Source organism: Wyeomyia smithii, chromosome 3 (genome assembly GCF_029784165.1).
Source record: "Wyeomyia smithii strain HCP4-BCI-WySm-NY-G18 chromosome 3, ASM2978416v1, whole genome shotgun sequence".
NCBI lineage: Eukaryota > Metazoa > Arthropoda > Insecta > Diptera > Culicidae > Wyeomyia > Wyeomyia smithii.
Window position 1 is genome coordinate 127,090,125 of NC_073696.1, and position 27,842 is coordinate 127,117,966.

General features: G+C 38.3%; 1 protein-coding gene across 6 annotated transcripts in view; it reads right to left on the bottom strand.

Moving 5' to 3' along the window:
• LOC129731453 (uncharacterized) overlaps positions 1 to 27,577 on the bottom strand; it is a 365,349-nt gene extending 337,772 nt beyond the window's left edge. For 3 of the 6 annotated variants that reach the window (XM_055691463.1, XM_055691461.1, XM_055691460.1), the window contains exon 1: positions 26,928 to 27,577. In XM_055691463.1, the coding sequence (XP_055547438.1) occupies positions 26,928 to 26,930 (3 nt within the window). In that variant the 5' untranslated portion in view covers positions 26,931 to 27,577. The remainder of the gene's footprint in view (positions 1 to 26,927) is intronic. The other 3 variants (XM_055691465.1, XM_055691464.1, XM_055691462.1) reach the window with 1 other exon arrangement.
• Positions 27,578 to 27,842: the final 265 nt, after the last annotated feature.

A 27,842-nucleotide genomic window follows, 5' to 3' on the forward strand; every position in this document is an offset into this window, starting at 1 on the left:
ACAAATATAGTGTCGTATCAGCCGGTGACGAATGAATTTGAAAGTTTAAAGTCTGCGTGAACAAATAAAAAGTAGTAGTAGTGGCGTACCAGGGACATATTTCAAAGCTTTTTGTCTATTTGGGTAGTTATATATAAGCTTTGAGCTAGATCAGTTTTAGATTCTAATTTCATGTGTTAGATGAGTGTTTTCGTAGTTTTCCAGGATTCACTTTTTCTAATTTGGCATCCCGCACCAAACTTAAGTATTGCATCCTGCACTGATAGTATGAGCAATTTTTATAAATGAACTAAACAAACATGGGATACCTTCAGATTGCAGCATTTCTTATAGCATAGTATCTACGCATAGTATTTCAAAACGTCAAGTTCGCTGATTGATCGGCTTACCTGAAAAAGAAAAGAAAGTTCGTCAGTACAATAAAGCTATTTAGTTTTTGTTATTACAGTGATATTATATGTTCGTGGTAGACTTCGAGTTCATGCCACGGCTATGCGCAACCGAAAAATAAAAGTTTACAATTGAAAATAAAAACCCTTTGACTATCGAGTGATCAGTTCAACTAATCCCGGATTACTGCTGAAAGCCTAGTTCCATTTGTGCTTATGTAATTCCACCGTATTATGTTCTACGCTTCTATCATAGGTATATAATGGTAGGCGGGTTAGGTTCCGTGGTGTAGCTATTCTAGGCACTCGTTATTATCATGCTCAATCACTAAGTGTTTCCCCTACATATTCACCAGTTTTAACTGCTAATGCTGCTAGGTTCTTGTCCATTTATTCCAACGTCACGACCGGGATCGCATACGTAAGGTCGAATACATTCTCTTCACTTACTGACTGCACTAAATCAAGTTTATTCAAAATTCACTCGATGGAAAAGAGGCACAAATCGTAACTCATTACCCGGTAAATGTAGAGCGATTATGATTTACGATTTATATGCGATCTACGCCGCTGCTGCTTAGTTTCTGCAAATTTCAACTCCAGCGATAAAAGTTTGCAATGTAGAGCATCTCGTACTCTCGTTGGATCGTTGATTGGTTGGTAGGATGGCTGCCCTGTCGAACGACCGATCGATCATATTGTTATGAATCATCCTCTTGTATTTGAGTTTTCGCGATGCTACAGTTTTTCAAGTTTCGCACAAAGGGGAGATAATGATAGTGTAGAGAAGCGATTTTAATAGCACGGTTCTCCCCCTGAACTTGATGTTTGCTAGACTGCGAGTTCCACAGCATTATACGCGGTCAGCTCGAGCCAGTTGCGGTTTCGTTTGAGTGAATCTGTTGCAGTGTGCAGCGATGCAGCAGCATTTTTTCTCGCCAGTGCGTCTTGAACTGTCCTACAGATCAGACGTTTTTTCGGTTGCTTGTGGACTGGTCTTTGACTGCCTATAGCTTCAAAGTTTGTGTTTTGTCAGTGTGTCTTTTAAAGACTACCTGAAAGTTATTTCCCATCAGTCTTTCTCAAGACTACCTACTTTTGAATTTAACATTTGTTTTAACTTTTTTCGTATCACCTGAAATGGCTGGACGGAAAAAGAAACCTCGCATCGCTGCGGGGACGAAAAGAGAGGCATCTCTTTCTGACACATCGAGTGGCTGTAGTGACAATCCTTTTGATATTTTGCCTGAGCAAGAAGCTGGTGAAATGGAAGTTATTAATATTGAAACTATACAAAATATAAAATCTTTAAAAAAGGAGAAAGTTCCACCTATTGTGGTAACTATTTCTTCTGAATTTAATATATTCAAAAAGGAACTTTCAACGTTTGTTTCTGACGTTAAAGTTACCTATCAGATTGGCCGTAGAGGTGAATGCCGCTTATTAGCCGACTCAGTGAAGGGTCGTGATCGTCTTGTTCAGTATTTAACTGACAAGATGTACAAATTTTTTACATACGACACCAAGAACGCCAAGCCGTTCAAGGTTGTCTTGAAAGGTCTCACCAACGATCAAACCGTTGATGAGATCAAACTTACTTTAACAGAATTACTTGGCATAGCCCCTACCCAAGTAATTCTAATGAAACAAAAATCACGAGGCGAAAACAGTCAGAGAGCTGGAATTTCCCTTGTTAATTATTTAATTCATTTTAACCGCAATGAGGTTAACAACTTAAAACTTTTAAAAAGCACATGCTTTGTATAATGTGCGTGTAAAGTGGGAAATTTATAGGAAGTATGACGGAGGTGAAAAGCATATCACCCAATGCCGTACTTGCCAACGTTATGGCCATGGTTCCAAATTCTGTAACATGGACCAAAAATGTCTTAATTGTGGAGACTTTTCTCACAGAAAGGACACATGTCCTGTGAAAGAGAGTAAAAATTTTCGCTGTGCGAATTGTAACGGCAACCATATGTCAAATTTTTATTAATGCCCAGTCCGTTTAGCAATTGTTAAGGCAAGGCAAGGTAAACAAAATTCAATTTCTCAATTAAAACCAACTTCAAAACAAAATTCTCCAAGCGTACCAGTGACGCATAGTCTACCTACTCCTTTGCATACCCGTTTAACTTATGCACAGGTTACAGGTAGTTCGAACATTATACCGCCTAGTGTTGGTTCGAAAATTACCGTTAATATGGGTAAGCAAAACACGCTAGAAAATAATTGTACACCTATCACTCCAGCTAATATTGCTGCCGACAATATTTTTTCTAATGTCAACTGCCTGGGGCCTATTACGGCAGGTAAACTTTCTTTTTTGCAACAGGCAATGTTCGATCTTATGAACGCCATGTTGCAGGCAAAATCAATGTTTGAAGCCATTCAAATAGGCACAAATTTTACTATTAAAATTGTTTCTAATTTAAAATTTAGCAATGATTTTAAATAAAACAATTAAAATATTAAATTGGAATGCTCGCTCATTGAAGGCCAATGAGAATGAGCTTTTTAACTTTTTAACAGTAAATAATGTGCATATTGCAATTATTACTGAAACATTTTTGAAACCTAACATAAAATTAAAATATGATCCCAATTACGTGGTTCATAGATATGATAGGATTCAGGGTTCCGGCGGTGAAGTTGCAATTGTTATTCATCGCCGAATCATCGTGCTCTTCCCCATCTTGAGACGAAAGTTATTGAAACTTTGGGAATTGAAGTTCAAACTGAACTTGGGATTTTATTTATTGCCGCGGCATATTTACCATTTTAATGCACACGCGAGCTCAAAAATTATTTTAAAGGTGATTTACAAAAACTCACCAGAAATCGTTCGAAATTTTTCATAATCGGCGATTTTAACGCTAAACATCGTTCATGGAATAATTCTCAAAGTAATTCCAATGGCAAAATTTTATTCAATTATTGTTCTTCAGGATACTATTCTATTTTGTCTCCGAATAGTCCTACATGCTTTTCTTCTGTAAGAAACCCTTCAACAATTGATTTGGTGCTAACAGATCAAAGTCATGTATGTAGTGATTTGATCACACATGCTGATTTTGATTCTGACCATCTTCCAATAACTTTTTCTTTATCACATGAATCAGTTTTAAACCCTATGAGCTCTGTTTTTAATTATAACAAAGCTAATTGGGAAAGATACAAAACTCATATTGAGAGAAATTTCAATAATGAGCTTGATTTGCAAAACGAAGTGAATATTGATTCCGCTTTGGAAGCATAAAAATGATCAATCAAAGAAATAGTTATCGGTTTCCGTTATACTCTACTAAATTTTTTGGAAATAAATATTGAAATTCAGTCCGCAAATATATATTTCGACTGTGACGTACAGTCTTCCTCAGTGCTTATGTGGACTGGTTTACCAGTCCACATAAGCACTGAGGAAGACTGTACGTCACAGTCGAAATATATATTTGCGGACTGAATTTCAATATTTATTTCCAAAAAATTTAGTAGAGTATAACGGAAACCGATAACTATTTCTTTGATTGATCTCAATCACTCTGCTAAGACGCTCGTTATAGATTTTCTAGATTTGAGCATTAAAATGTGCAATTGTTGATGCCAGGAATTATTCTGTTCCAAAGGCTCAAATGAAATTTGATTCACCAATAATTGACGAAAATCTTCAACTTCTAATTCGTTTGAAAAATGTCCGCAGACGTCAATATCAACGTTCTCGTGACCCTGTTTTTAAAACTATTTATAAAGATTTACAGAAAGAGATTAAACATAGATTTACTCTTCTGAGAAATCAAAATTTTGAGACTAAAGTTGAAAAATTGAAACCATATTCAAAACCATTTTGGAAGCTGTCGAAGATTCTTAAGAAACCTTCAAAGCCTATTCCAGTTTTGAAAGATGGTGAACGTTTTCTTGTATCCAATGAACAAAAGGCTCAAAGACTTGCTCAGCAGTTTGAGAATGTTCATAACTCAAATTTGAATTTTGTGAGTCCAATTGAAAATGAAGTCACACGTCAATTTGATTTAATTTCTTCCCAAAATTTTTTACCTGCAGAAATAATTGAAACTAACTTGAATGAGATTAAATCAATTATTAAAAATTCAAAAATATGAAAGCACCTGGTGACGATGGAATCTTTAATATACTAATCAAACATCTCCCTGAGAGCACAATGGAATTTTTAGTGAAAATTTTCAATTGCTGCTTAAAAATTGCATATTTTCCCAAATTATGGAAAAATGCAAAAATTACTCCCATTTTAAAACCGGATAAGAACCCAGCTGAAGTTTCAAGTTATCGACCAATCAGTTTGCTTTCTTCAATAAGTAAACTGTTTGAGAGAATTATTCTTAACAGAATGATGTCACACATCAACGAAAATTCAATTTTTGCAAATGAACAGTTTGGATTTCGCCATGGGCATTCCACAACTCATCAATTGCTCAGAGTTACTAATATGATACGAGCTAACAAATCTGAAGGTTATTCCACTGGAGCTGCTCTTTTAGACATAGAAAAAGCATTCGACAGTGTTTGGCATAAAGGTTTGATTGCGAAATTGCAAACTTTTAATTTTCCAATTTTCCTAATCAAAATTTTAAAAAATTATCTTACTGATCGAACTCTGCAGGTTGTCTATCAGAATTCAAAATCTGATAGATTTCCTGTCAGAGCAGGTGTACCTCAAGGTTCAGTCTTGGGTCCAGTCCTGTACAACATATTCACTTCAGATCTTCCTGATTTGCCTCCAGGATGCACAAAGTCATTGTTCTGCGATGACACAAGCATTTCCGTAAAAGGAAAAAGCCTTCGTGTCATATGCAGTCGATTGCAGAAAAGTTTAGATATTTTTTCTTCCTACTTGCAAAAGTGGAAAATCTCTCCCAATGCTTCTAAAACTCAAATGATAATTTTTCCGCATAAGCCTAGGGCTTCTTTCCTCAAGCCAAACAATAATCACGTTGTCAAGATGAATGGGGTTATTTTAAGTTGGTCCGACAAGGTTAAGTACTTGGGACTAATTTATGATAAAAAACTTATTTTCAAAGAGCACATTGAGAGTATACAAGCCAAGTGCATCAAATATACGAGATGTTTATACCCTCTCATTAACAGGAATTCTAAACTAATTCTAAGACCAGCAATGCTCTATGCTGTACCGATCTGGTCAAGTTGCTGTTCAACAAGGAAGAAAACGCTCCAAAGGATTCAGAATAAAATTCTGAAAATGATTTTGAAGCGTCCTCCTTGGCTTGGTACACTCGAATTACATAGACTTACTGGTGTTGAACCATTAGAAACTATGTCAAATAAAATTATTAACAATTTTCGACAAAAATCGTTGCAATCCTCAATTGCTACGATAAGCTCTCTTTATAGCCAATAAGTTAGCAATTAAGTTAGTTGTAAGTTTACTTCCCCTTTTCTGACAAGTAGGTTTAAATCCCTACGAATGATAAGTCCTAATTGCGAAAGCAAACAAATCCTAACAATTAGAATTACAAATTTCTAACAGTGTTGAGAAGTCACCATTTGTGATTGGACACACATACTCATTATTTACTAATATTTACTTAAGCTACTAACAAATTCCCCCTTAAAAAAAAAAAAAAAAAAAGCATTTTTTTTCGGCACTAACAGGCAGGTTGTTGGCTGATATGTAACATATTTTACCTTGATATTCAAATCATAGATAACCAAAAAAGTAATGAGTTCCAGTAGAATTGTTTTGGGAGCAATTTAAAATATCTTTATGTACAGGGTTTATCAGATATAAAAAAAAACGGTTGTTGGGTTAGGTTCCCATAGGGAAAATGGGTAACGTCAAAAATAATGGCATAGTAGAAGTAGGAGGATAGGTAATAATAGGAGCTAGCGGGTAAAAAGACCCACCTCGGTTTTATGCTTAAAACAACAAGCCATCAGATTCTAGTGAACTTGCATCGCTGAAAATATCCGTTGCACTGTCGAATCGCCAACGGTGTTCGATGATTTGACTTGACCTTGAAACATTGTGAATAAAATTAGCTCACTCACGGGTGCGCTTGCAAAAGTGGTTGATCTTTAAGCAAATGGCTTGCCATCACAATTCATACACATTCAAACAGGTCAATCCACATAAAACCCCAACCAGGTTTTAATTATCCTTCCAGTGCACAGTGGTCCAGATCGTCGATTTAGCGGTATTTAATTTTTTGTGCAAAAACAGCTGTTGTTAGGTTTGTAGCGTATTTGCAAAATATTTTGTGTTTGGAAAGGCGCTTTCTTTGAGAAAATAAAAATTAGGGTGGCTCCATTTTTAGCAAAACTAACTTTTTTGCTGATAAAGATACGGTTCTTTTTAGTTCAGAGGAGCTATAGATCCATTTATTCTAAACAACTTTGCCGAAAAAAGCTTGTCTCTATCTTGCATACTTTTTGCGGTATGATGAATTTAATATAGCAAGTTAGGGTGTCGCTGAATTCGATATAACTTTTTTATTTATGATTCTATCAAAACTTGGTCTTGAAACAGTTTTTAGGTCTTCTTGAGGTGCATATTTTCTCTGAATAGTTGAAAGCGCTATCTCATTCCCAAGAAAAGTTATTAGGTTTTTCCCTTTTAAAATACGCCCTTTTCAAATGTTTGTATCTAGTTAAATAGCAAACACAACCTAAAACTATTGATTGCGCTTGAAAGGTCGTACTTTTCTGCATAAAAACAATATCGCACGCTTAGCCTTGGGGCTAATAGCGGTCTCGATCAACTAGATTAGTTGAGAGAATTCGTTATCGATATTGTTTTTGGCACATTTTGCATGTGTAGGATAAGTACAACGATACACCGTGCCCCAGTGCTGAGTCGAGAAAATTTCCAGCTCGAAAAGATCCTCGACTCGCTCGGGAATCGAACCCGATATCACAACCTGTGGGAGAGCTAGCCGACAGACATCGCTAACCACAGAACCACGGGGACCACAAACTTTTCTGCATATAATATCTAAAATCTGGAGGAAGGATATTTTTCTATCTCAAATAAATTCAATTGGAACTTTGCGGTTTTGGTTGGATTTCGCGATACATGTCACATGCATGTTACTATTTTTTTTAATTTTTTTTTGTATTTGATCGGTCTATATCACTAAACTCAAACGTAAGATCATAAAAAATAAAGTTTTTTCAAACAGTTTGATGACTCATGATAATTGAATATATATTGCGCTTGGATTTGACTTTGAATGCGATTTGTTGCATTATCCTTTGAAAGCATAAATTCTATCTAGAAACAAACTCATCGCATCAACTCCATTATCAGCATCGTAAAATCCATCACCTGAATTTACACCTGCAAAAGTTGCGGATTTTCAACTCAATCGATTAGGTGCAGATAAAACTATTGACGTTGTAAGGAAATAGACTCTAGTCGAAAAATAAAACTCAGATTACTTTTGCCTAAGTTTCTGCCAACACTAGTGATGACACACATTAACACAAATATACACAAAAACATATAATAAATTATAGAAGATTGCAAATGCATTATGACTAAACTTGATTATACCTATGCATTTTTTTTCGGGATACATATGCATCGATTGCACAGCATTCGTACTTATTTCATTTTCGACTACTGATTTGAATTCTCGATTTTCTTCCGATATAATATCCATTTTAGATATAAAGATAGCGAAGGGACTGCAAAGCTATGACTAAACAAGTCTACACAATTGGTTACAAAAGACCGTTGGACAGGACGAAAAAGGCGATAATTATCGACGCTGCGTCAATTTATTGGCGTTTATAAGATCAGAGCCCGATTAAACAGTCTAGAAGTGGCACTTGGTTTGAATAATGGCCGCTGTTACGTTTGTTGTTCGACATCACGTATAATGAGAATAAAATAGTTATGTGAGAATTAACAGAAAAGGCGACTTGAACATTCAGCTGTTTTTTTTTTTGTATACGATCGAACATAAAAGGACGCGTTCCTGATAAGTTGATGTTGAATTGAGCTGCTCTTTCGTTGTATGAAGAAGAACACGAAACAAACTACTGAGATGCACATTTATCGATCGTTCAATCGTACCAATATCTACCCCATCATCAGCGCCGGTCGTGCGTAGTCTTTGCATTCCTGCCTCCAGGATATGTCTATCTCAGAACGAACACAAAAGAACTTGTTATTCTTATGCTCCTGCCAGCTCCATCAACATCCAAGACCTCCGGTGATACATTCTAAAGAGTGAAGCTGTTCGTTTTATGTTTATTGCAAAGTTCTGTCGCAATATATCGTCTGAAGCAGAGTGATTGTTCAACACCCAACAGATTATGCCAGTGGAAATACTACGGCATACTATATTCACGCTTGAACAAAAACCATAACATAAACATAAAAAGTATGGCATTTATTGCACCAGCTCAATTTTTTAGAACTTTCATCAATGTAAAACACTGGAATTGATACTCAACAGCTGTTCAAAGAACAAATTAGTTCATGTTCACGGTCAATGCTATGATGCTGTATTTTCCAACTTTTGCGTGCTTTTTCTAATTAATACTTAAAACAGACTAGTTCAAGTGCGATTATTATTCATTCAAACGCTAATCGTAATCAGTCACATTTTACCGACTACTCATTTCAACTGTATACGTACTATACGGTCGTGTACACAAGAATGAGGCATTTCAGTTTGCGATGAATTAATCATGCTATGACGTGCATGTCATTGACGGTATTCATTTTGTATTTATTTCACCTAACATTGACTTACTTCTGACAAATTATTGAAAGGTGGAACGAAATGGCTGAATAGAATAGTTTTAGAAAATACAAATCGAGAGTTTGATACGGTATCGTTCAGGGGAATCGGTGCTCTTTCGATTCTAATTCTCTCGTAATGTTCTTAGTGCATAACAGTATTGACAAATCTTCTCACCAAATGGCAATCGCATTTTTTGCCCCCAGAAAATTTGAGACAGTAACTTATAAAAATCGGTCTTCTTCCTGTTCTAATTCTGTTGGAAAGGTCATTGTGTAGAGCACAACACCAATATTGATAAATCCTCTCAGTAAATGTCATGTTCCAATTCTGTTGCAAAGGTTATCGGGCAAAGGAAGGAGGAACAGTATTGACAAATTTACTCACTAAATGGCATTCGCATTTTAAAAGCAGAGATCTCTATTAGCATTGCCGTGGGTTTTTATTGAGTTATTTATTAAATTGGCTCCGTAAAACATTAATTTGTATTGTGCCGTGTCAAATGAATGTTGTGTGAACAAAAAAAAGCTGTGCGATATTTGAGAAATGCTGCAACGAAACAAACAGTAACATTTAGGAATCGGTTTTCTTCCTGTTCTAATTCTGTCGCAAAGATCATCGTGCGTGATTCCTTATGAGTGATAAAGGGTTAAGAATTTGAGTCGGTGATATTTGGGAATCGGTCTTCTTCCTGTTTTAATTTTGTCGTAAAGGTTTTCGTGCAAAGCACAACAACAGTATTACGAAATCTATTAATCAAATTCGCATTAAGGAACCAGAGAACTTCCAACATAAAGCTGAAACGGAATGAGTGAATTAGTATTGAAAATATTAGAGAGTACAATTTAAGAATCGGTCTTTTCCTGTTTTAATTTTTTTCGTAAAGGTCTTCGTTCAAAGCACAAGACTCGCTAAACGGAATTCACTTATTTAAGGCGAATAATAATATTAGCGTTCACACTGATAAACACAGGTTTTTTCTTAAAGCTCAAACTGGAAAAAATGAAAAATTATCACTTTTTAACCTTTTCTGTAAATTGTTGTGCCCTTAGCAAAGATAACTTTATCAGAGACTTAAATGAGTTTTCCCGGAAGCCAAAGGAGAAGCAACGAGCTTGGCGAGCAATTATTCTGCGGCCTTTTGAGGCACTTATGCTTTTACTAGGGGCACCAAAACTCACAGAAATGGTAAGGAAGGTCGCATATTTATTACCTTCTCAAGTATGAGCTACTGATATAAGATGTAGCTTTAAAAAGTGTATCACCATAATGATCATGAAAAAATGAATCCAAAAAGTCATATTCAATTACTGGTCGACTAAAGGTGTCAGATTAGTCAGTCCCCTGCTGGGGAGGCTTCAATATCGATAAACCGTTTCAAGCAGCGGGCGGGCTTTATTATTCCCCGAATTGACAAGAATTTATCTACCAACCGCAGACGATGCTTGATCTAAATAATGAAGAGTGCAATGTGAGGCAACCCACACACACACATACACCGGGAACTTCGGGGGCGCTGACGTAAGCCAACCGAGCCAGTTACCTGGCAGCAGCGTTCGACTTTGAATCGATTTGTTTAAACCAACCAACGGTGATCAGACCGTTGTTCACCTTGATTTAAATTTGCTGGCAGTTCTCTTTCGAACCTCACCCTGTGCCGTGGCACCCTACGACATGCAACTGTAACGTAGGTAGGTTGCAAAAACGCGGCACGATTCGTACGTGATTAATACTAAAACGCATGCACTGTTTGCAGTATCGTTCTCAGGGACCGTTAAAAAGCTGGAAAACCCACACAAAGCTGTGGTCGATTTTCAAGTTCGCCTTTACAGGAAAGTTAACCGCTGTTGTGGCACTTTATAGTTCGAATACAAATGGATAATGTTGGGCGGACCAGTTCGAATTATTTCTATTAGTTTCTGGACAAAACTTCTAGTCATTTTTTGTAGCTTTGAAGGAAACTGCTGAAATTGCAGGCCCGTTACTAATAAGGGGTGTATTTAAGACGACTATTGAAACTTCAAGTATCTTTCCTTTTATCCTATTTGTTTAGTATGTGGAATATTCTAATTTAGCTACTAGACTCATGTACCGAACTATCATCGGCGACGGCGGTGTGGAAAGCATTTTCACTAACATTTTTATGACGCCAGTGTGTCGTGACACAATTATGGCTTATGGCGATTGGCGACGTGTATCGGTGTGTTACTACTTTACACTCCTTAAATATCGCGAAACCCGTTTTTATGATATTCATGCTCACAGATTCGGATTTTTATAGTTCAGCAGTCAATATTACCTTCAATCAGGGCGTAAACATCAATCAAAAAAATATTTAAACATATATTAACAAGCAAAATTTGTCTAAAATCAACAAAGCACCCACAGTCATAAAGTTTTAGAAAATATGCTGGGAAAATACAGAAACATTTTTATCTGCTTAAAAATACAACAAAATTGGGTGCTACTGAATTTTATGCGCGATAAAGTTCCTCACAACCCTTCCAGCTAATCTTAAGGTCCCAGCTCGGGTGAGACTGCTAGTGTCAGTGGGATCGTAGCGCTAGCCCCGCAATTGTCCTGTACACTAAAACAGTGGGCTGCGAAGTCTGTGTCATAAACAGAAGGTTGAGCTCCGAATCGGACTGTAACACCAGGACTTTTCTTTCTGTTTTAAAGGTTTTTACAAGAGGGATTTCATTTCTTTTTTTTTTCATTTATCTACTTCGTAAAGCTATTGGTGAATAATGTTTATCATATTTTTCCAGAAGCTCAGTTTGTTCTTCGGCAAATTTATGCACTAGGGTAGTCTTCTGTTCTTTTTTTGCAATTTGCTTTTCTATTCTTTTCCCGTCCAACTCTTAAGTCAGTAGAGGTGTCAAACCATCACAGAAACGTTTCTTGTGCTCTAAAATCCTCGCTTTCCAAATTTATTATGCAGAAACTTGTGTTTCATTTATATGGAAGCCCTTCCTTCCAGAAAAGGTAGGGATTTCAATCGACCACAGGAATATTTTTTGCTCCCGTAGACCAACTCACGCCAAATTTGATTTCAATTGCTTGATTAAATCTCGAGTTATACAGAAATTTGTGTTTCGTTTATATGGGTCCTTTCCAGAACAGGGAGGTGTGTCAAACTACCATAGAAATATTTCTTGCTTTTTAAAACATCCACATGCCAATTTTGGTTCCATTTGCTAGATTAGTTCTAACGTTATTTAGGCATTTGTATTTCATTTGCATGGGAGCCCTCCTTTTTAGAGGAGAGAGAGAGGTCTCAAACTATCATAAGAACTTCTCGGCACCATAAAACTCTACATACAAATTTTCACGCCGATCGGTTCAGTCATTTCCAACTGTATATGGATCAGGTCTTAAAAAGACATAACTCCATTTAACCCTCTAGTGCCCAGTGCCGCCTCTAGACGGTCTTCAGTCAAACCTCTAAAAAGCTTCAATAGGGACTTAAACAATGTTTATAAGGCTTTATAGTGATTTTTTCGAAGTCCGTCTAAAAATTAATTTGGGTACTAGAGGGTTAAATATGAATAGATAGAAGGAAGGGTAAAAATATATAAACCCGTCTGACGTAGCCACAAGGTTACAAAGTCCGCTTTGTCAAGCGGGTGGTCGTAGGTTCGAATCAGGCCATTTGATGCCGAAAAAAGGACTTTTAGCATAGGTTTATTTTCCAACTCTACCCCCACACCTTTCTTCCTTTACGTTGAATTCTGTGGTGTGACTTCCTCTTAACAAAATAAGCCGCTCTCACAATAAAACTGGCCAGAAGGACGCCCAACGAAACTTCTTCAGCAGGAATGAGGCTCGGTATAGTAGAGCAGCAAGCGTGTAAGAGAGAAGGTAAAATCATATTTACCCGGATAAATAATAAGCATGCCACTGCTCAATAGCGGTATTGCTAATAATATAAAGGCGGAACACAGCAGACACTCGAGCATACCTTACAATAAATCATCGATACTGATCGCAATGAGCAAGTCTATACAGAAAAAAATCCATCACTTACCACGGTGACAAAGTAACCCGTTATAGTCGTTAGAGATGCAGAGATGAACTCGGTGAACCCGGTGCCGTTATCGAGCAGAAGCTATTGAATTTTCCTACATTGAAGATGGTAAGTTCATCCCAAACAACCATCTAACGGGTGACAACTGAAGATTTGGATTTTTTTCTACTGCTGTCAAAAAAAAAGGTAGATGAACTTAAAGAAAAACTGATTTATTTCTCATGATGATACGTTCATTAGAAACTAACAAAAAATATTGAACCTTTGAGAAAGGTCCATTACCAGCCTTCCGACGAAGCTTTCTTATGATGCCGGAGCAAGAGCGTACGACCTTCAAGTCTGCTTTTCGAATGCATGTCTTGGCTCTACACCTGTTCGTAATTCGTAGATCTCCAGTTACCTTTGCACTACAGGAACTCATAATCCCAAAGAAGTCTTCGACTATATGACACTGAGGTAGATTCGTTGGTAGATGCGTATTTGGGGTACAAATGAAGTCGATTCGTTGTTTGGTTTTTTATGTAATATGATGATATTTTATCTCGTCGAAACTCATACTTTTCATTGGTATGATGTTATGGAAAAAATGGAGTCACAATGTTGCTCAAACATTCGTTCTGGTATACATTTTGGATGATAGCCAAACCACTAGGCTTGAACAATGATTTAGACAAGAAGGAAAAAGTCCCATTCTGTCCAACACTCTGGCCGGTCATCCACTACCTTCCTAGCGAGTTATAGTTGAAGCACAGAGAACAGTTCATCTTATTTTCAAAGGATGTGTAAAAACTTGCAACCGTCATTTCACCGTAAGTGGTAATGTTCCCCCTATGCGGCGCTCGCGTCAATGATAAACCAAGCACTGATATCTTTAAAATACCGATACGGCAATTTATGCAGTGCAACAGGGGCACCACAAAACAGATGTCATTAGTGTATTAACGTATTTTGATTCAAATTTTTACATACGATTTTCAATTTTTTAATATGAACATGAATGTCTGTTCTCTGTGGTTGAAATTTGCAGGAATCTATACACAAAAGAAACCGGAAGATTTTCGCTTTCAAAATAGTTTTCCTAAACTTTTTGCCAAAATTGTTGTGCAGTTCAGAGCGAACTGCAAAATGTACTTGCGGAAAGCTTCTTGCTTCGACACCATCTTGAACAGAACTGGGTATGCATAAACAAAACAAAAAAATATTGGCATAAAGAGGAGAGAGAGAGCTTATATATACACACTATCGAGAAGCGTGTTTGTTGTGGAGTAAGAGAGCCTCTAAAAATTCCAAATTTTTAGTTGTCACCCGTTATATGTGGTTCTTTGTGCTGTTCTACTCAGATCCATCACGGAGGAACAACTGCGAAATGTGCGTTCGGTCAAGCCATCACGGTAAAAGTTCGCCTTTGCCATTATTTCATAAACTAATAATATTATCAACATTTCACACTATTACTATTCAACTTTTGTATTTTTAAGCCGCATGCGCAGCACGTCGGTCCAAAAAATGACTATGTGACTGACATGCACTTGTTTTGCAGATGGTGTCTGTACAGCAAAACCACGCAAAATAACCTAGAAGTCGAATATCGATCGTTTTTAATTTGAATGCAACTTTGCACACGAATTTGGTTAGCAAACTGAGTATTTTCACCGATGGAGAAATATTTTGAATCCATATTCATCTATACAGGACAGTTTTGCTGTTATGGCCAGTAGACTAGCTCAAGCAACTCTGGTACTCAAAGCTGTCATTGAATGGTAATAACGCACCGTTCCAATTACTTCTAGTATACTAAAGCTGTAATGTATGTTTAATGTTTTGCAGATGGTGTCTGTACAGCAAAATCACGCAAAATAACCTATAAGTCGAATATCGATCGTTTTTAATTTGATTGCAACTTTGCACACGAATTTGGTTAGCAAACTGAGTATTTTCACCGATGGAGAAATTTTTTGAATCCATATTCACCTATACAGGACAGTTTTGCTGTTATGGCCAGTAGACTAGCTCAAGCAACTCTGGTACTCAAAGCTGTCATTGAATGGTAATAACGCACCGTTCCAATTACTTCTAGTATACTAAAGCTGTAATGTATGTTTAATAAGGTTTTAGTACGAAAACAGTATGGTGCCCTCGCATATTCAGCTCACATATGTCTAAACCAATACGGACCTTGGTCTTTAATTTAACGACTTTAATTGAAGCTTAGATACCGGAAGCAGTAAATCCGTACAGTGAGCTACACATAATTATGTTTTTATAGACACAGTACCTCCAAAGTTTATACATAAACGACACTGATCTGTTCTATAGATCTACCGAATACGAAACGAATGAGAGCGAAATATGTTTCAAGTAACATTGCCCTATAACTATAAGGTGATAGCAAAATCATTTCGGTTGCCCAAGTTGTAACTTATGTCGACCAAATGCCTCGCGAAAGAAGAAAACAATGGAGTTTGCAGGTCAAGTCAGACTTCATTCAGGAGAAGAGGTAGCATTAAACGACAGAAAGGATTGTCTCTTCAAGTTAAATGCTTAAGCGCGCACCACAAACTGAATCGCTTTGCTCGTTCGGGTAACTTGGGCTGATTGCACCCCGCGTTAATGTTGTTTTTGCTGCTGCATACAATCGTCTCTTTTTTATGAAGCTGTTGTTAGTAACAATGCATCTTTTTTATAGAAATAAAACCCGATAATTGCGGATAATTGTTTGCACTGATTGGTGCAGCGATCCATACAGTGTTCACAGCAAGTATATACGAATGAATTCGTAGTTCTCAGTTCAGCGGGTTTGTGGCAAGATATGTTGTAAACTATGTGCCATTACTGTCCTGCGGTTAGGGTCCACTTCCTCCTAGCTGGTCTCAAGGTACGATGCTGGTCTAGCAATCCAGTCGTCGTAAGTGTGAACCCCGACTTGGGATCAGGGTTGATATTTGTTGACACTCTTGAGTGAAAGTGAAAAAAAGCATCCATAAACATTATTTTTTTACAATCATTTCAGAGTACTCCCTTCCCGCTTTTTGCATGGGAGTGAACTGTCAAAACACCTCATTTTATTTCATGAGATGGGAGCAAGACAACAAAATCAGTTTATCAGTTAACGAAGATTGTCAAGGCATCGGTCAGTGTCAGTGAAAAAGTGTTTCGGTGAGGTTCATTTTGGTTGAGTGGACTGTTTGTTTTTCTTTTTCGCCGTGAAGTGAAGATCATTTTGTTGGATTTGTCGTCAAATTTTATTCCGTAACCGTGAACGATGCGCGCGATCTATTTCATCTGAGTATAACAGCACGTTACTAGGACGAAAATCTAGTGTATCTAAAAGAGCGCTGCGATCATTGGAAGTGAAAATTGAAAATGATTGGCTGTAATTTTCGAAAAATTTTTGCTGGGGAAAATGACTTTTATCAGCACTGCTTGGGATAGATTGTTAGTGTCAACAGGATCGTGGCGCTAGCCACGAACTTGTTCTGTGCACTAACATTAGGCAGCAAAGTCTATGTCAAATAAACAGATCGATCAACCTGGGTTTCAATTCTGAATAAAAATAAATAGGTAAGGGTCCATCGTCTCCCGATCGCCATCTCGATGCGAAATACGAGTCCCGTTATACTCTAAGTCAATGAATATATATGACAACGTTTGTCATTTGTACTCATATCTTTGATTGCGTTTACATTATATCAGTTGTTGAAGTAACGCAAAAGGTTAAAATAAATTGTTAAATTTATTTTAAATAAGTTGATAAATGAATACCTACCGAGATATTGAGAACAAAAAACAGAGGTGTCAATTCTCGTAAACATTTTTCCAATGCTGTGAATGTTGATTTGGGAAAGGTTAGGGGTATGTTCTACAATTTCTTATATTTTGATTCTAAATAAACAAAAAAAAACTCACGACTCGTTGTTTGTATGTTAGAATGTTTTATTCGAAAAACAGCTTTACGTGCACAAAAAAATATGTCGAATTCATCAACAAACGAAATAACCACCAAGCTCCACCCGTTTGACCTCGTTCAGCATGATCCGCCGCCCGAACACCCGAGTGCACTCTCAATTGTTGTTCACGACATAACACAATCCTTGACATTTGTCTTGAGCGTAAAGTTACAACCAAAGATAAAAACTATTTCATCATTGCGACGTACGACAACTCGCCGTCACCACCCTGCCCAATTCGACCCACTTAAACGACAATCCCTTTCGCCGTCAGGCTAAAAGGTATCTGCGGCAACCGTCACACAGTAGTTTCATCAGCAATAACTTACCAAGAAAGCGGTTTTTCCAAAAACGGCAATTCCATCTGAAGCTTGTTGCTTGTTCCAATCAGAAAAGGGTGGAACAAATCCCCGTGAAGACGGTCCAAAATTACACAAACAAGTAATAAATTAATAACTTTTCAATAATGCTTGCCAGAGAAAAGAAATCGTGAATCACCAAACGAGATGTTCGAAGATCATAATCATCGCGATTCCAATTTTAATGAAGAAATAAATCTCTCACCCGGAGCCTTCTACTAGCTAAAACAGTCGCTGATTGGATTTCGATCCCGGTTGCAACTGGTACAACGTGTGCTTATTAGATCTCTCTCCACAGCCGAAGATTCCTAACCTGGCAGTGCAGACTAAGGCTATTGACATACTGAGGCGTCAAATGAAGCGAAGCAAAAAGCGTCGCAAAAGCGTCAGAGCTACTTCTTCGAACGTCTATATGAAACGCTCGAACCGGTCATACTGGAGCGGCAAAGACGCGTCGATAGAGGCGGCGAAACAGAACGAGTAGTGTTTTGACGCGCGTATATGCACGCGGTAATACCATATTCAGACTAAATCTTTTATCGCCAGGTGCTTTATATTGGCTTGGTTTGGTTTGGTAATTGAAAAAAGCAAATAAATACATTTTCGTTTAGAAAATGTTAAAATGTTTAGAAGAGGGTTGTGCAGTAAATCCATGTTCAGACTAAACCTGATATCGCCAGGTACTTAATATTTGCTTCATTTTGGTCTTAAATCTTAAAAAAGAAAAAAAAGTAGGATAGAAAATACTATCGGGAAAAATTTCAGGTCGTCGGGAAAATAGCACTGATATTATTGATTGATATTGTTGAGTTTTGATTTGAATGGCCAGAAATCTAGCATGCTGAACTTCTTTGGTCGCGAAAATGCAAGCCGCTGAGTAACTAGCTGTGCTCTCATTGGTTATTCAAATCCTAACAGATATTATAAACTAGTTGAACGTTGCTCGGGGTCAACGGGTTTAAAATTTAGAATAATTTCTTATTTTTTTACTACGTCTGTAGCGCAACTCACTTCAGTAATATTATTTTATTTCATAAAAAAATCTCTGTTTACTAAAAACGTAATTTACCGTGCTTGAAGAAGCAAAAAAATCTTCATTGGACGAATTCATATTTCCTTTAAACAAAACCGCTATTGGAATCTAGGAATATGACAACACAACGCATTTGCGACGCTCGCTCCAGTATGTCATAGGAAGCTTCACCCAACGCTTCTGTTTATTCCGCTTCTCAAACGCTCAACGCTTCGCTTCATTTGACGCCTCAGTATGTCAGTAGCCTAACGACCAGTCTGTTCAAAGTTATAGAGTAACACGACCACAAAACGTCCATCAGCTTCAAGAGACTTCGGATATTCTGTTGCTGTTTGCTACCGCAGAGTTAGAGCTGCTGTCTCGAAAAGGATATGCTGCATTTTTCCTGTTTCTGGTTTGAGCAGTTTGGGTCCCACTGTAACGTACCCGCATAGTAACTGGTTTCGGGCTCAATCTCATCTGTTATTGGAAAGTTGCTGTTATTGGCACTACATTTGCGATATTCAAAATATCATTGTATTGCACTGCAGTGTGTTAGTGTACTCATTGCTTACAATTTGTTTCAACAACAAAAATAGTGCGATTCCGTAAAATTAGCGATTCAATTACGATAATGCCAGTAGCAAAAACCGAATCTACAATCAAAGTGAAATAGAGAACCGTCAGCCGAACGCCAATTACACCAATGGTTTTCGCAGCAATGCTGCGTATCTTTACGCACATAGCGAAACGTGCTGGCACGCCAGCTGTTGAATGAAAATTGTAAGGAAACCACCAAATTTAAGAACGAAGCAGGAAAACAATTAAACAATTAAACATATTATGGTACGACCGCAACAGAATGCATCCACATACCGATAGGTAGGAGTCTTTTTGTTTTGAAATGTTTTCGACAGTGAGTTTATATCGATCACCGAACCACAAGGGAGCAAGTGAATGCGCTTCGGCGTCCGTTTGAATCCAGGCTGTACGGCAATCCAGTTGTCCCATTCGCACTGTTTCGTCTGCTGAGCGGCGCACGCGAAAAAAAAACATAAAAAGTTAAAGAGCATAAAAAGGTAACTTTTGGACAGCTTGTTAATAGTTTCTTTGCTCCGCATAAAAAAGACATGTACAAGAACCAGGTTACCGCAAGGTCAATGGAATTCTACCAACAGCAGCTTGAATTAAACAGAAAACAGCTTGTTTCTGGATGGTAATTAAGAGACTTGAAACGAAAAGAATAAACCGGTAGTCGTTGTCAAACACCGAACGATGCAAGTGGAATAACGTACTAAGCCGATCTATCTTCTGTTGATTCTAAGTTCTGGGTAAAGTCGGAAACTTTTATTACCCAAGACAAAGGAGAGATCTCTAGAGAATAAAATGAAGTTATTATTATGCCGTATGGTGTACTACAGCAGGTCGACGACTTAAAAAATACTTTGAAGTTGAAGTTGCACTATGTAGTGCAAAAATGAAAACGAACCATTCACCCGGTTGAAAATCTTAGCAACGAGCTATTAATAACATGGTTGCCATATTATTTACTTCTACCAATGTAGCGGTACATTACAAAATCATACTGCACCTTTATAAACCAGTAAGATGTAATCGTTCGTGTACAAAGTCCTGATTCAATCGAAAAAAGAAGATTTTTCATCAAGACTCTCAGGCGACTAAAGAAGTAGTCACAAGAATCAGTGATATAAATTAACCCTTATTTATTTATTTATTTATTTATTTATTTGTATCATCTGACGTAAAGTCTTAATGAATGTTAAAAGAGCCATTAAAAGCTTCTACAATTAATTAATCTATGTTTAAAAATATGACTAGGCTCACCATACTCAAATAAATGCTCTACACTCGTGAAAGTTCTTACACTAAGCGCAGCAGGTTCATAAAAACCAAAGTTTGTACGATGGTATTGGTTTGCAAGCATAGAAGAGGGCCTTTGCATGCGTTGTGATGCACGAAAATTCATCATGGACAGCAGCTTCGGGGAATCCAGTGCAGAATTCAAAATCTTGGCGATAAAAACAGCCTGCTGTAACTTACGGCGGCGGTCAAGAGTGTCAAGTCCAAGTAGGCGGCAACGGTCCGGATAGGGTGGTAGGTTGGTAGGATCACGCCAAGGTAAATCTCTCAGGGCCAGTCGAATCAATCGTCTTTGTACACGCTCAAGGCGCAGGTTCCATGAAAGTTGGTGCGGAGTCCAGACTACACTAACGTTTTCAAGTAAGGGGCGCACTAGCGAACAATACAGTGCTTTCATACAGTGAGGGTCCTTGAAGTCGCGCGCAACTTTAGCGATGAATCCCAATTGCCTACTTGCTCTCGAAATAACTGCAGCGCGATGTTTATCAAAAGTAAGCTTTCGGTCAAGAATAACTCCAAGATCAGTTACGCAATCTACTCTACGCAGCACTTCTCCATCGACAGTATAGTTGAAAATGATTGGTGTTTGAGTGCGATGAAATGTTATCACTTCACATTTTGCAGTACTTATAACCAGAGAGTTTAGTTTACACCACGTCACAAATGTATTTGAAAGTGATTGCAAACGATAACAATCCTCGGTGTTGCGAATCGTCAAGTATATTTTCAAATCATCGGCGTAAACTAATCTGCAATCGATCCCAAGAGTATCAGCGACATCGTTGAAGAAAATAATGAAGAGAAGCGGCCCAAGGTTACTACCTTGTGGTACACCAGACTTATTTGTGAACGCAGACGATACACCGGATCCCAGCTTGACTTGTAAAATTCTATCACGCAGGAACGATTCAAGCCACTTAACGAACCGGGATGAGGCACCAAGACGGGAGATTTTGTTTAACAATGTTTAATGGTCGATTCGGTCAAAAGCAGCCTTGAGGTCCGTGTAAATGACATCGACTTGTACTTTACGTTCGAGTTCTGAAATGCAATGCGACGTGAAATGCACGAGATTTGTTGTCACAGATCGTCCGGGGAGAAAACCATGCTGGTCCAAAGAAATGTAGTTGCGTGCGCTACTCAATATAACAGAGCTTACAACGATCTCGAAAAGTTTAGACGCGGCAGACAAATTGGTTATTCCACGGTAATTTTTGACATTACGACGATCACCACTTTTGAAGACCGGGAACATATAGGAGTGCTTCCAGATCTCGGGGAACTTCCCTTGTACCAAAGACTTGTTGAATATGGTGCAAAGTGGAGCGGCTAGAATATCAATGCATCGGCACAAAAGCACGGCAGGTATTCCATCGGGACCAACAGTGTACGAACATTTGAGTTTCTTAGCGGCGGCAGTAACCATATCATGTGTAACTTCGAAGATGTCAAGATCAACAAGATCTGCAGGAACATTCGCAGCGGCGCGAGCAGCATCGTCATTCGAGGCACAATCGGAGGCGAATACAGAAGAGAAAAATTTCGCAAAAAGTTCGCAAGAATCAGAATCCGAGCAGGATACCATTTCTTCCAAATACACGTCCGTTGGGGTCGAGAAGCATTTCCGTTTTGAATTAACGAAATTCCAAAATTTTTTCCGGTTTCTACGCAGGTCTGTTTGAACTCCTAACACGTATGACTTGTAGAGACTTGAATTCAGCCGTCGATACTCCTCACTTGAACGTTTAAAATCATACTTCGATTCATCTGACCGTAAACGACGGAGTTTGCGCAAACATGCGTTCCGTTTACGTTTCAAAACTCTCAAACTGTGATTACTCCAAGCAGGGGAAGAAGGTCGTCTAACAAATGGCAAATTATCTGCAAGCCATGATCCAACAAGTGCGCAAAAATTTGCTGCCATCGAGTCCGCATCGTTACTGTCTGGCCACAGTGCTGGCCAATCAATGTTCGATATAAAAGCATTGAAAGCTACAAAATCAATTTTTCTATAATTTAATACTCGCCTCGCGGAAGGGAGACTAGAACCAGCCATCGCATTTTTTAGTGGTGGGAGTCGAGATTGTCAATGGAGGATGGTGTAAATCAACGGGCAGCATCGGGGCAACACACTCCTCTACGGAAATTTCGCAATCAGAGTTGTAAAACACCAAATCAAGCACGCGTCCAAGGTGATTTCGAATTAAATTTGCCTGGTTTAGATTTAGAAAATCCATGCCGTCAATGAGAGTAGCACATGCATTCGGTAGCTGCGTAGACTCATCATGTTTTATGACACCATTACAGTTATCCCATGCTAAACGCGGTTGATTATAGTCGCCGCATACCATCAACGTGCAATCGTCTGCGCTGCTCGCAAAAAAGTCTCGAACGGAAGCGACGTGAGCATCAACGATAGTACTATCGTTACTCTTGTCAGGAGGAATGTATATCGCGCATAGTAGGAGTTTTAGGCCATGGATTGAGGCTTTTACGCATACCTGCTCAAGACAGTTTGCATGTACAGATTCAAAGATTGTGCTAGTGTGATGCCGTGCGACAGCGATCAAAACACCTCCGAAAGACCGTTTATTGCTGTTCATTGGACTCCGATCGCATCGAAATACGTTGAAGGCACTGCCGAATAGCTGTGGTGAGAGTATACTGTCATTCAATCCCGTCTCGGTTAGCATAATCACATCGTAGTTGCAGTCATTGGTCGCCAAAAAGATATCGTCAATCTTCGTTCTCAATCCACGCACGTTCTGGTAGTACATACTAACGTTGGTCACATCACAAACGGTGTTCTGAAAAGACGAGCCATACAGCACAGGGGGCGCAAAAGAATTTACGGAATACTCGCCTCTGGTGGGAGCCCGTAAGCTCCCACCGTCAATGAAAGAACGCAAAATAGTAGGTTCGGTTACAGCAAATGATGTAGCAGACTGTGTTCTGCTTCCCGGAGTTAGTTTTTGGACGGTCGACGAATTCCCTAAATAACAGTCCAGCTGGCCAAGAAGCAGGATCCAGGGCAATAGATTTCACATCCGGGTCCAATCCGATTTTATACGATACGTACGAAAAATTGCTTGTATCAGCACCTCGCTGTACTAGTCGAATTACTGCAATTGGCTCAATTCCATTTAAGCAACGTGATACAATTTTTTGCAAATCGCCGTCGCTTATTTTTGGGTTTAAACCAGATAAATAGAGCCAAAAACATTTCTGTGCTGCTGCAGAAGTAATAGACGGCACAGAGAGATCGCTGATGTCGATGGTGTTAGTGCCGCGGTCAGATGCAATTTCCACTGGCAAACGATCAGCACGACGGCGCTTAGGATTTCGTGCTGGCCAGACTGGTGTCGCTGATAAATTTATAGGGGTGCTAGCAGAACCATCAATATTCAGTGGTTTATGAGGCATGTTGTCAATTTTCTTACTCAAACCCTCAACTACCTCGGCAAGTTTTTGCACTTGAGCCGGTAAATCAATAAGCTGTTGTGAATTCGGGGGAGGTTGTTTATCTATCATGTCAGCCACATAAGCACCGATCGCCCTTGAGTCTGTATCAGTTTGACTCCTCGCTTTTAACAGTATTATTGTTTGTTATTTGCGACTCCCAGTTGGTCTCGAAGTACCATGCTGGTTTAACAAGCCAGCCGTCGTAGGTTCGAGTCTCGGCTCTGGAGAGACTGTTGTAGTGTCAATCAATAGGATCGTAGCGCTAGCCCCGCAATTGTCACTAAACAGTTGGCTGCGAAGTCTGTAATAAACAGAAGGTCGAGCTCCGAATCGAAATGTAACACCCATGATGAGTAGAACGTGGTGTAACGGTTTGTCCAAAAAGGTAGGCGCGGGGTGAGAAAGCGTTTTTTAACTTTGGAGGGTTGGAGACGAAGTATCACTATGTAACAGCGAATAACTTTCTCGTGTTTGTTGATATATCCTTACTAACTAGGCAATTGAATACCGCAAATTTAGGTGTTTTAAGTTGGAAATTGTTTCTCAAATTAATGAATATTAGTAGCAAGGTATGTAGCATTGCCATATTTATAATTCAAATGCATCCAAATGATATTTTATGAGATGCGATATTTTTTATGCCCTAGTTGTTTATAAACAAACCTACTCGCTGGCATTTTTTTCCAATATGGCCGATTCTGCTTTTGACATACCGTTACACCATGTTTTTATACATCATGGTAACACCAAGGCTTTGCTTTTTGCTTTGCTATTGTTTGTTCTTTTTGTGTTAACAGCGTAATGACAATTCATCAATAATTTATAAAGAAAAACACACATTTTTAATTATTTGAAATCCGTGTGTCAATTTGACGCATGATTATCTTTTCACGCACATAAAAATATTCTATATTTCATTTATTTGCAAAATTTAGCTCCAAGTCATTCTCATATCTGGAAAAAAGACATCCGTAGTAAACTATTTTTTGCCATAATTCTACAATAGTAGATTTTGTTCAAGATTACTAACTCCAGAAAGCAATGTTCAAAAATATTTCAAAAACTTGAAACGACTAACAACCGAGAATGGTGGTCTCTATCATTAGATAAGCTTGGTACCAGAAGGCATAAATGAAACGTTGAGATCTGGTATCATCTAAAGAAAAAAATCACGATTTTAGTGATTTTTCGAATTTCTCAAGGTTAGCTTCAATCGCTTTGCACCACCCCGTTTTAAGTTCGATCGAGCTAAAATTTTGCACAAAGTATTTTTCGGGTAAGTAAACATTTTGTGTAGGTTTCATTCAATTTCCTGGTTACTTTTTTTCATATAGGTGATTGGCACCCTACTCTGTACCCAATGAGAGCAGGGTGGTTTGTTCATTCAACAAAGTTTCATATTTTTACATGTTACAAAACTTTGTCGAATAAACCATTCTCTTAACACAACAAGGTTAGTTTTTTTAAATATGTATGTGAAAACCTACTGTAACATATGTTCGCCGTACTCTAATATGGGTGGATAAGGACAGATGGAATTCATAACAGTTTGTACTAATTGAACTAAGCTTTAAGGAAAAGGATTGACATTATCTGCCCCTTTCACCCTACACTTTCTTGAAGTTATCGAAAAAGCTAAGCACCACTTAAACATGCTGTTCATTTGTAAGGAAAAGTCCTGGGGATTTGTGGTCTTTTGCGAACATGTGTTTTCTGTGCCCCATTGGTTCCTTAATACCAAACGTTGGTTGTAAAAGGTTAATAAAATATTGTATATTCCATATAATATACTCTATGTTTTGTACCTCTATAAGTTTTGAAACAGCACCGTGAATGAAGATTTGTGTCTATCAATTGCACTGATGAACACAGGTTTTGGCCTAGGGCTCAATCTGGAAAAACTAAAAGATTATAGTATTTTAACCATTCCTGTGAACTTTGATGCCTCTAGCAAAAATAACTTTTTCAGACACTTAATGAGTTTTGCCGTAAGTCAGCGTAGAAGCGACGAACCCGGTGAGCAACTACTCTGCGGCCTTTTGACGCGCTTCTAATCAAGCTAGGAGGACCAAAATTCACAGGATAGTTGAAGAGCTATAATTTTTTTGGGGCAACTCTTCTGAGCTTGAGAGCAACATTTTTTTTTTGCTTTTATCGACCAGTGTTATTTGTATACAAACGTTCCTAGTCACAATATTTCTTCTACTTTGTTTGTGGAATACAAAGCAGTATAAGAGATCATGTTCAGCTTGATTTAAAAAGACCACCTAGAAACTAATCTCCTTATTTCTCAAAGTAACAAAATATACTAAATTCGAAACTTTTTTACTGGATCCAAAAATAAATTAACCGATAATTTATATCTATTGCTATTTCTGTCTTGCAGAGCACGACTTTAAGTTTTTTATCTCATTATTATCCCTACGCTTTTTGAGTTTCACAAAAACTAAAAGCTCGATGCTTAGAATTAATTCCGTGATCAGAAAGACACATCTGTTTTTAATCTAGTTTAGATTAAATTGTGTGATAGTTGTATAAATATCCCAAAGTAAAACCCCAAACGGTTAAAAATATATGCCGAAATATTGCCCAGTAGCACGCTGTATAACAAGAAGAAATGAACCGGATAAAAAAGACTTTCATTTAGCCTCTCTCTCTCTGTAGCTTTTCACCCACGTCTTGGCGCTACTCCCACAAGCGAAATTTTCCGCTCACTGAATTGAATCTGATCTCGTGGGTTCGAGCCACGCTACCACAGTTGAGTGCATAATATCCAAGCCTTCAGTGGCGCAGTCTGACTCAAGTGAAGTGAAGCGGCAGCTCGGCAACGGCAAACGGCGCAATCGGTCTTGATGTGGCTGCTGCAGCTGCTGTTGTTGTTACCGCAAAAGAAAAGTCGCGTTTGTTGAACTTCTCGTCTACCAGATTCTTTTTATTCCCCGTCTCTTCCGTAGTTATCGCGCTCTAGCTATCAATGCTGTTGCGGTTCAGCCAACACGTTCAGCTAAAACACTTGCCATATGCTCCAATTGTTAGAGTTGCAATCTTCAAAGTAACCAAATTTTACGAGTCCTATGCGGTATGTCCGCTCTTGTGTAACACTCACCATTTATCACCATGGCTGCTCTCCACAACCCTTCAAGCAATGACAACGTTGTCAAAACTTCGATTAATCAACGAATCCCACAGCTTGAATTGCTCCAGTTCACTATACAAAATGTCGATAATCAGTAAAAAATCACACCCTGTTTCGACGATTAACACAATTGTGGATAAACACTTCGTAGTATTCAGCTTCTATGACGTTGAATCATTCACAACACAAAATTTGCAATTGCACTGCTTCATTCAGCTAAACTGATTCTATTCGATCATTAATTCAGCACTTCCTTTATGTTAAACACTAATTTTGATAAACTCTTCACTGTGTCGATGAAAATAAACTTTCCTAATCTTTGTTTTGGTAGCTTCTACCGCACTTATTCGCACGCTTAATCAACAAAACCTATCAGTTGAAACCTTAGCTCCGCCAATTCGAATAACTTCGTTTTCCTTGGACGAAACCAATATTAGCCAAATCGTTGCAACTTTTGCCTAACTTCTTTTCTTTCTCTCATTGGTCACCATCCAAGAATCCGCCTTCTTCGTAGCCGTTTTCTCTTACTGTCCAGTTTTGCTCTGCGCCACCACACAAAAACCCTGCAAACTCAAAGAAAAGCACTAGTGCACGACTCCAAGTCTTAAGAAAGACTGATGCGGGAAGTTTTCTCGCGCTCGACTAATACTTGCGAGTAGCAAGAATCTCATGATCTGGCAAATAAATCGCGCAAACTGTGTGCGTCGGTGTGGGCGAAATTGCTGCCACTAAAGTGGGCTCTCAGTTGAAAGAATTGGCTTCAAAGTGGACGCAGCTTCACCCTGTCGATGAAGCGAATATACACCGGCAGGGAACCACATTTGTAATAAAGCTGCGGCGAATAATGCTCTTTCTCAATCAGCCTCACCCAATCACCTTTTCTGG